At 41.4% G+C, this 13,695-nt stretch overlaps 1 protein-coding gene across 6 annotated transcripts in view; it reads left to right on the plus strand.

Annotated features, from left to right (window-relative positions):
* Positions 1–13,695, plus strand: part of WDR76 (WD repeat domain 76) — a 43,417-nt gene that overhangs the window by 18,147 nt on the left and 11,575 nt on the right. For all 6 annotated transcript variants that reach the window (XM_021673130.2, XM_021673132.2, XM_064365998.1 and 3 more), the window contains 2 exons: positions 7,840–7,998; positions 12,852–13,069. In XM_021673130.2, the coding sequence (XP_021528805.2) occupies positions 7,840–7,998; positions 12,852–13,069 (377 nt within the window). The remainder of the gene's footprint in view (positions 1–7,839; positions 7,999–12,851; positions 13,070–13,695) is intronic.

Here is a 13,695-nt window from a genome sequence, read left to right on the forward strand (position 1 = left end):
TTCATTATGGAGATACTCTTTACCTTTTGGTAAGTTTTTGGGATGACTGATACTGGTTGTTCCTTTCTGTGTATAGTGCTTCTTTCAGAAGCTCTTGTAAAGCAGGCCTGGTGGTGATGAAATCTCTGAGTGCTTGCTTGTTTGCAAAAAATTTTATTTTTCCTTCATTTATGAAGCTTAGTTTGGCTGGATATGAGATTCTGGGTTGAAAATTCTTTTCTTTGAGGATATTGAATATTGACCCCCGCTCTCTTCTAGTTTGTAGGGTTTCTGCTGAGAGATCTGCTGTGAGTCTGATAGACTTCCCTTTATGGGTTACCTGACCTTTCTCTCTAGCTGCCCTTAGAATTTTCTCCTTTATTTCAACCCTGATGAATCTAACGATTATGTGTCTTGGGGTTGCTCTACTTGAGGAATATCTTTGTGGTGTTCTCTGGATTACCTGGAGTTGAGTATTGTCCTGCCTTACTAGGTTAGGAAAGTTTTCCTGAATAATATCCTGAAGAATATTTTCCAGCTTGGATTCATCCTCTTCATGACATTCAGGTACACCTATCAAATGTAAATTAGGTCTTTTCACATGGTCCCATATTTCTTGGAGACTTTGCTCATTCCTTTTTACTCTTTCTTCTCTAATCTTGTCTTCTTGTTTCATTTCATTAAGTTGGTCTTCGACCTCTGATATCCATTCTTCTGCTTGATCAATTCGACTATTAAAACCTGTGCATACTTCGCGGAGTTCTCGTATTGTATTCTTCAGTTCCATTAATTCACTTATATTCCTCTCTAAATTGTCTATTCTCGTTAGGATTTTGTCAAACCTTTTTTTCAAGATTCTTAATTTCTTTACCTTGGGCTAGAACATGTTCTTTTAACTCACAGAAGTTTCTTATTATCCACCTTCTGAAGCCTAATTCTGTTAATGGAATGCACTTATTCTCCAGCAGGCCTGGTTCCCTTGTTGATGAGGAACCATGATCCCCTATAGAGGGAGAGGCATTCCGATTTTGGGTATTCTCAGCCTTTTTATGCTGGTTTCTTCCCATCATTGTAAATTTATCCACCTGTCGTCTTTGTAATTACCGACTTTCAAATTAGGTCTCTGAGTGGACGTCCAACTTGTTGATTCCCAGCACTGGAATCTGAGCAACCCATTGCGCCGGCTAAAACAGTGGTGTTAAGATTCATGGTGCTTTTCTGCCTGGGAATCTCCGGTCTGGTTTCCTTCTTGAGTCCCTTTTTCAATCAGCTAAATAGGCGACTCTGCCTTCCCGGAGCTCCAAACGTCGACCAAAAGGGGACACGGTCCCGTTTACTCTGCCCCAAGAACCACCATGCCGGGGCGCCAGCAAAATCGCCGTGCCGGCTGCAAGAGTCGCACTGGCGACCCGTGGGGCTCCTCCGCTGGGAATCTCCTGGTCTGTGAGCAACAAAAATTTGTCTGAAAGTGTGGCGTCCTCTTGTTCTCTGTGCTTTCACTGGGAGCTACAATCCTGAGCTGCTAGTAATCAGCCATCTTGGATCCACTGTTTTTGTTTTGTTTTGTTTTGTTTTGTTTTTTCTGAGACACGATCCCACTCTGTTGCCTAAGCTGGAGTGCAGTAGCATAATCATAGCTCACTGCAACCTCAGCTTCCCAGGCTCAAGTGATCTTCCACTTCAGCTTCCTGAGTAGCTGGGATTATAGTGATGTGCCACCATGCCTGGCTAATTTTTTTATTTTTTGTAGAGACAGGGGTGTCACTATGTTGCCTAGGCTGATCTAGAACTCCTGAGCTCAAGCATTCCACCTGCTTCAGCCTCACAAAGTGCTGGGATTACAGGTGTGAGCCACTGCACCCATCTGAGAATACTTTTTTTCCTTTTTTTTTTGAGATGGAGTTTTGCTCTTGTCGCCCAGGCTGGGATACAGTGGCTTGATTTTAGCTCACTGCAACCTCTACTTCCCAGGTTCAAGCATTTTCTTGCCTCAGCCTCCTTAGTAGCTGGGACTACAGGCGCTTGCCACCACACCCAGCTAATTTTTGTATTTTTAGTAGAGATGGAATTTCACCGTTTTGGCTGGGCTGGTCTGACCTTGTGATCCACCTCCCTTGCCCTCTCAAAGGGCTTGGATTACAGGCATGAGCCACCGTGCCACGCTCTAAGACTACTTTTTGAAGAATTTTGAAAAGGAAAAATTGAAAATTAGCATGATTAAGTGAAGATATTTTTTAGATGAGTTGATCTGTATAGAATTTAAGACATAGGTAAAAATCCTTTTTTCTTTTTCTTTTTCTTTCTTTCTTTATTTTTAAGATGGAGTCTTACTTTGTTGCCCAGGCTGGAGTGCAGTGATGTGATCTTGGCTCATTGCAACCTCCACCTCCTGGGTTTAAGCGATTCTCCTGCCTCGGCCTCCCGAGTAGCTGGGATTAACAGGCATGTGCCACCATGCTCGGCTTATTTTTTGTATTTTTAGTAGAGACGGGACATTACCGTGTTAGCCAGGATGGTCTCCATCTCCTGACCTTATGATCTGCCCACCTCGGCCTCCCAAAGTGCTGGGATTACAGGCATGAGCCACCATGCCTGGCCCAAAAATCCTTTTTCTCCTATCTTTCCTGGTGACTCCAAAAATCTGTATTACTAGGTCTCTATAGTCCAGTATCTCCATCCACCTAGTTTTCCAGGATACTTGGCAATTTCATTAACAGATTTAGCAAGTCTAAAAGCAATATCATCTTGCCTATCCTGTACTCACAATTTCCCAGTTTTTTTTTTTTAGGTAGCTTTATGGAGGTATAATTTATCATAAAATCCACCTACTTAAAATGTAAAATTCAGCGTTTTCTTTTTTTCATTTTTTTTGTTTTGAGATGGGAGTCTCGCTCTGTTGCCCAGGCTGGAGTGCTGTGGTACGATCCCAGATCACTGCAACCTCTACCTCCTGGCCTCAGGCAATTCTTGTGCCTTTGCCTCCTGAGTAGCTGGGATTATAGGTGCTTGCCGCCACGCCTGGCTAATTTTTGTACTTTTTGTAGAAATGAGGTTTCTTCATGTTGGCCAGGCTGATCTCAAACTCCTGACCTCAAATAATCCATCTGCCTTGTCCTCCCCATGCTGGGATTACAGGTGTGAGCCAGTGTGCCCGGCCTCAATGGTTTTTAATAAGTTTACTGAGTTGTTTGACTTTTATAGTCTGGTTTTAGAGCATTTTCATCATTTCTTTCTTTCTTTTTTTTTGTCTTTTTTTGTTTTGAGAAAGATTTAACCTTGGCATTTTCATAATTTCTATAAGATCCCTCATGCCGGCTGGGCACAGTGGCTCATGCCTGTGATTCCAGTGCTTTGGGAAGTTGAGGCAGGAGGATCGCTTAAGCCCACTAGTTCCAGACCTGCCTAGGTGACATAGTGAGACTCCTGTCTCTACAAAAAAAAAAAAAAAAAAAAAAAGCTGGGTATGGTGGTGTGTGCCTGTAGTCCCAACTACTCAGGAAGCTGAGCTGGGAAGATCATCTGAGCCCAAGGAGATTGAGGCTGCAGTGAGCCATGATTATGTCACTGCATTCCAGGTTGGATTGACAGAGTGAGACCCTGTCTGCAAAAAATAAAAATAAAAAATAAAAAATTTACTTATTGCAATAAGAAAGAAGCAGAACTTAATGTAGTACACTTAAAAACTAGCTACCAGGGCCAGGCGCGGTGGCTCACGCCTGTAATCCCAGCACTTTGGGAGGCCGAGGCGGGTGGATCATGAGGTCAAGAGATCGAGACCATCCTGGTCAACATGGTGAAACCCCGTCTCTACTAAAAATACAAAAAATTAGCTGGGCATGGTGGCACGTGCCTGTAATCCCAGCTACTCAGGAGGCTGAGGCAGGAGAATTGCTTGAACCCAGGAGGTGGAGGTTGTGGTGAGCCGAGATCGCGCCATTGCACTCCAGCCTGGGTAACAAGAGCGAAACTCCGTCTCAAAAAAAACAAAAACAAAAACAAAAACTAGCTACCAAGGAGAGTAATCCTGTAGCAGAGCTAGACGACAGCATAATTTAGCTTCTGCTCTGCCCTGTGCACAGAATCCATACTGCTAAATGGACCAAATTCTGAGAATTTTCTCCTAAATTATTAAAAGTAGAAAGAAGCACATTGTATTCTGATTTTCCCTCTTTTGAATGAGAAATGGGAAAATGGTTGCTGGGGAAAAATGAGGAAAAATAGAGGAAGTAGGGAAAGTAAATAGTAGAACTGATTATCTTCAAAGGAAGTTTTCTTGGCCCATGGAAATGGTAACAGTGGTATGAATCCTGGTATAAAATAATGAACAAGGCCAAGCATGGTGGCCCACACCTGTAATCCCAGCACTTTGGGAGGCCGAGGTGGGCAGATGACAAAGTTAAGAGATAGAGACTATCCTTCCCAACATGGTGAAACCCCATCTCTACTAAAAATACAAAAAGTAGGTGGGCACCTGTACTCCGAGCTACTTGGGAGGCTGAGGCAGGAGAATCACTTGAACTTGGGAGGCAGAGGTTATAGTGACCCGAGATCCTGCCACTGCACTCCAGCCTGGGTGACAGAGTGAGACTCCATCTAAAAAAAAGAAAAATAAAAGGCAGTTAAAGATAATCCAACAAATGGAACAGAAAGTATATTCAGACAATTTTCCTGCAATTAAGGCAGAATTGAATTGGCAGTTGAATGTGTACACCATGTTCCAGGAATATGAGAAACTTACTAAATCTTTTTTGTTTGTTTGTTTTTGAGACAGAATTGCGCTCCATCACCCAGGTTGGAGTGCAGTGGTGAGATCTCAGATCACTGCAACCTCCGCCTCCCGGGTTCAAGAGATTCTCCTGCCTCAGCCTCCTGAGTAGCTGGGACTACAAGCACGCAGCACCACACCTGGCTAATTTTTGTATTTTTAGTAGAGATGGGGTCTCACCATACTGGCCAGGCTGATCTCAAACTGCTGACCTCATGATCTACCCACCTCGGCCTCCCAAAGTGCTTGGATTACAGGTGTGAGCCACCGCACCCTGCCTTTTTTTTTTTTTTTTTTTTTTTTTTTTTTTGATGCAGAGTCTCACTCTGTCCCCCAGGCTGGAGTGCAGTAGCACAATTCCGCTCACCGCAGCCTCTGCCTCCGGGTGCAAGCGATTCTCCTGTCTCAACATGGTGAAACCCCATCTCCACTAAAAATGCAAAAATTAGCCAAGCGTGGTGGTGAGCGCCTGTAATCTCAGCTCCTCAGGAGACCTAGGCAGGAGAATCGCTTGAACCCAGGAGGCGGAGGTTGCAGTGAGCCGAGATCATTGCCACTGCACTCCAGCCTGGGCGACAGAGTGAGACTCCATCTCAAAAAAAAAAAAAAAAAAAAGACTGTCGGAGGTAGGGTGAGAATAAAATTCTCAAATCAATAATCAGTAGAAATTATCTAAAATTAACAGTTTAAAAAATAAAAAGCCACTGGGCATGGGTAATCCCACCACTTTAGGAGGCTGAGGTGGGTGGATCATGAGGTCAAGTATTCAAGACCAGCCTGACCAACATGTTGAAACCCCGTCTCTACTAAAACTACAAAAATTAGCTGGGCCTGGTGGCGTGCACCTGTAATCCCAGCTTCTAGGTTGGCTGAGGCAGGAGAATTACTTGAACCTGGGAGAGAAAGGTTGCAGTGAGCTGAGGCGCCATTATTCTCCATCCTGGGTGACAAAGCAAGACTCCATCTCAAAAAATAAAAAATAAAAAGTATAATGACTACAGTTGCTTCTTGTTTTATACTTTTGTCATTGTAAGAGATAATGTCTCTGTAAATACTTAAAGTTTAAAAATTCCTTTAGCTTCATATTCTTAAATTATTTTGACATCTTTGTATGTACCTATACAGATAGAATGACAGAAGAAATTTTACAAAAGGACCATGCGATATGTGCCATTTTAAATTACATTGAATTTGACTATAAAGATGTCTGTAATAATACTCAGTATTTTCATGATAATTTTGGCTAATTTTAGATTTGGGAAGTTTTTGTTTTTGTTTTTTTTTTTTTGAGAAGGAGTTTTGCTCTTGTTGCCCAGGCTAGAGTGCAGTGGTGTGATCTTGGATCAATGCAGCTTCTACCTCCTGGGTTTAAGCAATTCTGCTTCAGCCTTTCAAGTAGCCAAGATTACAGGCATGTGCCACCATGCCTGGCTAAGTTTTGTATTTTTAGTAAAGACGGGGTTTCACTATGTTGGTCAGGCTGGTCTTGAACTGCAGACCTCAGGTGATGCCCCCACCTCGGCCTCGCAAAGTGCTGGGATTACAGGTGTGAGCCATTACACTGGTCCTGGAGTGATTTTTTTTTCTTGAGATGGAGCCTCACTGTCACTCAGGCTGGAGTGCAGTGGTGCTATCTCGGCTCACTGCAGCCTCCACTTCTCCGGTTCAAGCAGTTCTCTGCTTTAGCCTCCCTAGTAGCTGGGATTACAGTCGCCTGCCACCACCTGCAGCTAACGTTTGTATTTTTAAGAGAGATGAGGTTTCACCATCTTGGCCAAGCTGGTCTTGAACTCCTGACCTTGTGATCCACCTGCCATGGCCTACCAAAGTGCTGGGAATATAGGTGTGAGCCACTGTGCCTGTGGCCTGGAGTGATTTTTTTTAAAACATTAATCTTTGTACATTTCTGCATTGTTTGAGTTCTTTATAACAAGAGAAAGGTTTGCTTTTCTAGAAAATAAATGCTATAAACAAATATGTCAGTAGTTTCTAACTGGTAACGGGAAGAGTATGTGTGATGATAATTTTTTCTCTTTTTTTTCCCCTTATAAAAATATTTCATTTAAAATTTTAAAAAAATGCTTTACCGGCCGGGCGCGGTGGCTCAGGCCGGGCGCGGTGGCTCAAGCCTGTAATCCCAGCACTTTGGGAGGCCGAGGCGGGTGGATCACGAGGTCAGGAGATCGAGACCATCCTGGTCAACATGGTGAAACCCCGTCTCTACTAAAAATACAAAAAATTAGCTGGGCACGGTGGCGCGTGCCTGTAATCCCAGCTACTCAGGAGGCTGAGGCAGGAGAATTGCCTGAACCCAGGAGGCGGAGGTTGCGGTGAGCCGAGATCGCGCCATTGCACTCCAGCCTGGGTAACAAGAGCGAAACTCCGTCTCAAAAAAAAAAAAAAAAAAAAAAAATGCTTTACCATTTCAGAGTAGACTAAGCCAGATTTGGAGGTAATGCTTTGTCTGGTTCATAATATGCCACACAGCATACAAACATAACTTACTTTGATCTGAAAAGTGACTTCTCAGGAGTTGGCAATCCATTGTGGAAAGGGTAGTCCTTAGGAGTAGGTATATTAATACGGAAATTCAAATACATGCATTTTAATGGTGTATTTAGAGGACAAAATACGTTTAAATGTATCATTTTTGTGCCAGGACCAAATACCTTATGAAAATTATGCTGAGAATGAGTAAATTAATATTATACAGAAGCCTGCTGCAGAAGCAAAGTGATAAGGTACTGATACTGTTTTGGTTAGCAATTATACCATATGTGAAATAAAGAGTAGATTTCTCATTTTCTGAGGATTTTATGAACTGACAGTAATATATAAAGTAGTACATTAGTTGCAGAAAGCTGGTCACTTAAAATTAATGTGACTTGGTATTGTTGGATTGATAACTAGAAAAAAGTTAATGACAAGATAAAGTTTCTAGTTCTGACTTTCTCAAGGGGAGAGTGGTTACAATTATAGACTAAGAAAAGACTGAATATAATCCAGTGTAAATTCTTTAATGACATATTAGCATAGCAAAAATCACTACTTTTCACTAGTTTTTTTCTCTCCCTTCACTCCCAACTCTCTTCCAGACCCAGCAACCTAAAGAAGATGGAGTTTATGTTTTTCGTCCCCATAGTCAGCCAGTTAGCTGTCTTTACTTTTCACCCGCCAATCCGGCCCACATACTGTCACTGAGCTATGATGGCACGTTACGCTGTGGGGATTTTTCCAGGGCTGTTTTTGAAGAGGTAAATGTTTATATATTTACATGCTGACCTCAGATGATATTCTGGATTATTTATGAAATGTCCCATGAATAATTATTATATCAATCATATTGGGAGAAGTGGTATAGCAGAAAGACTTTGAGAAATACACTAAGTTCAAATCCCAGATCATCTATTACTAGTTGTATGACCTTGACAAGTTGCTTAACCTCTTTGTGCCTCACTTTCCTTAGTTGTGAAATGGGATATAAACAGTACTGATTTTATAGGGTTGTCATGAGAATTTAATGAGTTTATGCAGATAAAATACTTAGAACAGAGCCTAGTATGTGTTTGCGCTTGTTAATTTTTTTTTCCCAAAGCTTTTAAATAAAGTAACTTACTCTTCTGTTTTTAGGCATAAGACTTATATTTAGCTGGGTGTGGTGGCTCATGCTTGTAATCCCAGTACTTTGGGAAGCCAAGGTGGGAGGCTCACTTCAGGCCAGGAGTTTCAGATCAGCCTGGGCAACATGGTGAGACCTTGTCTCTACCAGAAATAAAAGATTATTAGCTGGGTGTGGTGGTGTGTGCCTGTAGTTTCAGCTACTCAGGAGGCTGAGGTGGGAGGATCAGTTTTGCCAAGGAGACTGAGGCTGCCGTAAAGCCGTGATCACTTCATTGCACTTAAGCCTGGGCGACAGAGTGAGACTCTCTTTCAAAATAAAACATCTTCTACTTAATGTTTAAAACAAACATACCTTTTGAGATGAACTTTCAGATTTGCTTAACTGTATCAGATTGCCTCAATAAGAGAATTATTATAATTTGAACTTTTTTAAAAATTATTTTTGAGACAGAATTTCACTCTTGTCACCCAGGCTGGAGTGCAGTGGTGCGATCTCAGCTCACTGAAACCTCTGCTTGGCTTACTGCAACCTCCGCTCGGCTCACTGCAACCTCTGTCTCCCAGGTTCAAGTGATTCTCCTGCCTCAGCCTCCTGAATAGTTGGGATTACAGGCGCCCACCACCACGCCTGGCTAATCTTTGTATTTTTTTTGTGTGTGTGGAGATGGAGTCTTGCTCTGTTGCCCAGGCTGGAGTGCAGTGCCTTTATCTTGACTCACTGCAACCTCCATCTCCTGGGTTCAAGTAATTCTACTACCTAGGTTTCCCAAGTAGCTGGGTCTGTAGACTCATGCCACCATGCCTGGGTAATTTCTTTTGTATTTTAGTAGTGATGGGGTTTCACTGTGTTGGCCAGTCTGGTCTCAAACTCCTGGCCTCAGGTGACCCGCACGCGTTGGCTTCCCAAAGTGCTGGGATTACAGGTGTGAGCCACCACGCTCGGCCATAAGTTGAACTTAAAAAATATCTAGATTTTAATATTTGTAAAACTTAGGATGAAAATTTAAATGTAGATCTTTATCCTTTATTTTGAATGGTATTTAAAAAATTTTTAGAGATTGTCAGTTTAAGAGCAATTTGTATGTGATACACAATGCAGAAAACCATATACTCGTTACCGAAATTACTTTGAAGTTACTAATTGATGATCAAGTTTATGCGTTAGTTTTTTTTATATAAGCCAGTGCTCAAAATTAACACATTCTGGTATTTTTGCAATTATTCTAAATATGTACAGATGGTTCATAATTATTACTGTTATTGTTTTGGAGACTGAGCCTCATTCTGTTGCCCAGACTGGATTGCAATGGTGTGATCTTTGCTTTCTGCAAACTTTGCCTCTTGGGTTCAAGCGATTTTCCTGCCACAGCCTCCTGAGTAGCAGGGATTATAGGGATTACAGATGCCTGCCACCAGGCCTATAATCCCAGCATTTTGGGAGGCTGAGGAGGGCGGATCACTTGAGCTTAGGAGTTTGAGACCAGCCTGACCAACACAGGGAAACCCCATCTTTACTAACAATACAAAAATTCGCTTGGCGTGGTAGTGTGCATCTGTTGTCCCAGCTACTTGGGAGTCTGAGGCATGAGAATTGCTTGAACCTCGGAGGTGGAGGCTGCAGTAAGCTGAGATTGTGTCACTGCAGTCCAGTCTAGGTGTCAGAGGGAGACACTCAAATAAGAGAAAAATGTTACATACGATACAATTTACCATTTTAGGTGTACGGTTCTGTCAGTTTTGGTGAATTGCATACACCTACGTAACCATCATAATCAAGATATGGAGCCAGGTGCCTTGGCTCACACCTATAATCCCAGCACTTTGGGAGGCTGAGGCAGGTGGATCACCTGAGGTGAGGAGTTTGAGACCAACATGGCGAAACCCCATCTCTACTAAAAAAAAAAAAATACAAAAATTAGCCAGGCATGGGGGCTCACGCCTGTAATCCTCGCTATCCAGAAGCTAGGGCAAGGAGAATCGCTTGAACCCAGGAGGTAGAGGTTGCAGTGAGCCAAGATTGCATCATTGCACTCCAGCCTGAGTGACAGAGCAAGACTCTATCTCAAAAAATATATATACATATGTGTGTGTGTGTGTGTGTGTGTGTGTATATATATATATTTTTTTCCATCTCCTCCAAAATTGCGTCACGACCTTTTGTAGTCATTCTCCTTCCACTGCCTGCAATCTCTGGCAACCACTAATGTGATTACTGTCCCTATAATTTTGTCTTTTCCTGAATGTCAAGCAATTGCAATTATATGTAGCCTTTTTTTTCTGGCTTCTTTTACCTAGTGTAACACTTTTAAGATTAATTCTTGGGAGGCCGAGGTGGGTGGATCACGAGGTCAAGAGATCGAGACCATCCTGGTCAACATGGTGAAACCCCGTCTCTACTAAAAATACAAAAATAAGCTGGGCATGGTGGCACGTGCCTGTAATCCCAGCTACTCAGGAGGCTGAGGCAGGAGAATTGCCTGAACCCAGGAGGCAGAGGTTGTGGTGAGCCGAGATGGCGCCATTGCACTCCAGCCTGGGTAACAAGAGCGAAACTCCGTCTCAAAAAAAAAAAAAAAAAAAGATTAATTCATGCTGTTGCATATATTTGTAATTTGTTCCTGATTCTACTGACTGAACAGTTAACCTTATGCTAGGCGCTATCTTGAGTGTGCTTTATATACATCAAGTTTATAACACCTTAGAAAATGAGTAGTGTGCATTTAACAGGTGAAAAAATTGAGGCAAAGAGAGGTTTATGAGGTTGCTCAAGGACATAGATGGCAGAACAATAATTTACACTAGGGTTTGTCTGACTCCAAAGCCCCTGGTCTTAACAATGTAAATATACTGAGTATGTCAAGTTTTATTTGTATATATTGATCTTTTTGGCGGGCTTGGGGTTTGTGATGCCTCTAGTATATTAATTTGTTATTCTTAGTTAATAATACTTGTTATTAGAACTAAAAATCAGCAATTCATGATTCAAGAATAAGAATTGTGGTCGTCCTCTCTTAGATGATAGAAAGATTTATTTTTTTGTTCTTTATGAGTCCTAAACCCAAAGTGATTGCATTGTGGATTACATGTGATTAAAAACTTAATAACATGCTCATGATAAAATATTTACAGTAAATCAGATATGAAAGTAAATCTGCCTTTCATTCCCGTTATTCACAAGTAACCATTGTTTCATATCTTGAGTATGCTTTCAGAAAGTGTACTTATGCTTACAAGCATATAGTTATATATATATATTTTTTTTTTTTTGAGACAGAGTCTCCCTCTTTCACAAGGAGCCAGGCTGGAGTGCAGTGGCACAATCTCGGCTCACTGCAACCTCCGCCTCCTAGCTTCAAGCAATTCTCCTGCCTCAGTCTCCTGATTAGCTGGGACTACAGGCATGCGCCACCACGTAGAGATAATTTTTGTATTTTAGTTAGAGACAGGGTTTCACTGTGTTGGCCAGGATGGTCTTGGTCTCTTGACCTCATGATCCACCTGCCTCGGCCTCCCAAAGTGTTGAGATTACAGGCGTGAGCCACCACACACGGCCTAGTTATACATTTTTTTCTCCTCTTCTTTATACTAATGGATTCATACTAATATACGTAGCCTTTTGCAACTCTTTTCACTTAGTAGTCTATCTTGGACAGTTAATATAAAACTACTTTATTCTTTTTAGCATTGCATGGTATTTCAAAGCAGAGATGGACCATCATTTATTTAACCAGATCTCTCTTGGTGGATATTTAAATTGCTTCTTATTATAAACAGTCTTTCAGCAGGCATTTTTATAGATCTTAGTAAAATTACTGAGTCAAAAAGTATAAGCATTAAACATTTTGATAGATGTAGCCTGATTAACTGTCAAAAAATGTATATATTTACTCTTCTACTAAGAGTAGATGAGCATTCAGCTGTGCATCTTAGACTTGGTTGGCAAAGTTACCTTGCATATTAGGATTAATATTTATTTATGTTGGGTAGAATTCTGATTCAGTTATTTTCCTGTTAAGTTTGAAGGGTAGATCTGGAACTGAGGTTTATTGGGTTTGAGAAATTTGGGATGTAGCCCTGACATGGGTAGATGGGCCATTTAATTATAGGCAAGTCTCACAGCTGATCAGTGCCTTTCTTTCTTTCTTTTTTTTTTTTTTTAATTTTCAGGTAGATGGAATAAGTTCTAATGTTCAGTAGCAGAGGTAGGGTAACTATAGTTAAAAACAGTGTATTGTATATTTTAAAATAGCCAGAAGAGAGGACTTGAAATGATCCTAACACATAGAAGTGACAAATACTCAAAGTGATGGATATCCTAAATACTCTGATTGTGTTTCCATTGTGTCCTGTGCATATGATGGGGATGATGGGAGAATAAATGAGGTTATTTGAGTAAAGTGTTTTATAACCCTTTACCAAAGAATTTATGCTCTGGTTTTCTTTACAAAGGAATCTGATACAAGCTGATTGGTACTTATATTCTTAGGTGTATAGAAATGAAAGAAGTAGCTTTTCCTCCTTCGACTTCTTGGCAGAAGATGCCTCCACTTTAATAGTAGGACACTGGGATGGAAAGATGTCACTGGTGGATAGACGGACACCTGGAACTTCTTATGAGAAGCTTATCAGTTCTTCTATGGGGAAAATAAGAACTGTTCATGTCCACCCAGTGCATAGACAGTATTTTATCACTGCTGGATTGAGGTATGGTCTTTATAAGGCTTTATGACTTAGACCTTTTAATGTCACAATTACCTGGTTTAGTTTGGTTGTCAAAGATACCTGAATTTTGTGATACCCAAAGGCCAAGTACTTTCCCTTTCTGTACTGACTGAAACTTTTTTGAGTGATTTTTTTTTTTTTGGAAAAGAAGAAATTCTTTTAGATTTAATAAATAGTGAAAATGCTGAAAGAAATTTTTGTTTTCCTTGGCATTACATGCATTTACTTTTAATCAAATCAGAAGAAAATTTAAATTTTAAGGAAAAGTTGTATGTGACCTATAACTTGGTCTGTGTTAACTTTTTTCTTGGAAGGATTGAAAAACCTGTTAGAAACTTGACAGCTGGGCGTGGTGGCTCATGCCTGTAATCCCAGCACTTTGGGAGGCTGAGGCAAGCAGATCCCTTGAGGTCAGGAGTTCAAGACCAGCCTGGCCACTATGGTGAGACCCTATCCCTACTAAAAATACAAAAATTAGTCAGGTGTGGTGGCACACACCTATAATCCCAGCCACTGAGGAGGCTGAGACAGCAGAATCACTTGAATAAGGGAGGCGAAAGTTGGAGTGAGCCAAGATTGCACCACTGTACTCCAGTCTGGATAACAGA

Source organism: Aotus nancymaae, unplaced genomic scaffold (assembly GCF_030222135.1).
Source record: "Aotus nancymaae isolate 86718 unplaced genomic scaffold, 86718_ANA_hifiasm-v0.15.2.pri h1tg000062l, whole genome shotgun sequence".
Lineage (NCBI taxonomy): Eukaryota > Metazoa > Chordata > Mammalia > Primates > Aotidae > Aotus > Aotus nancymaae.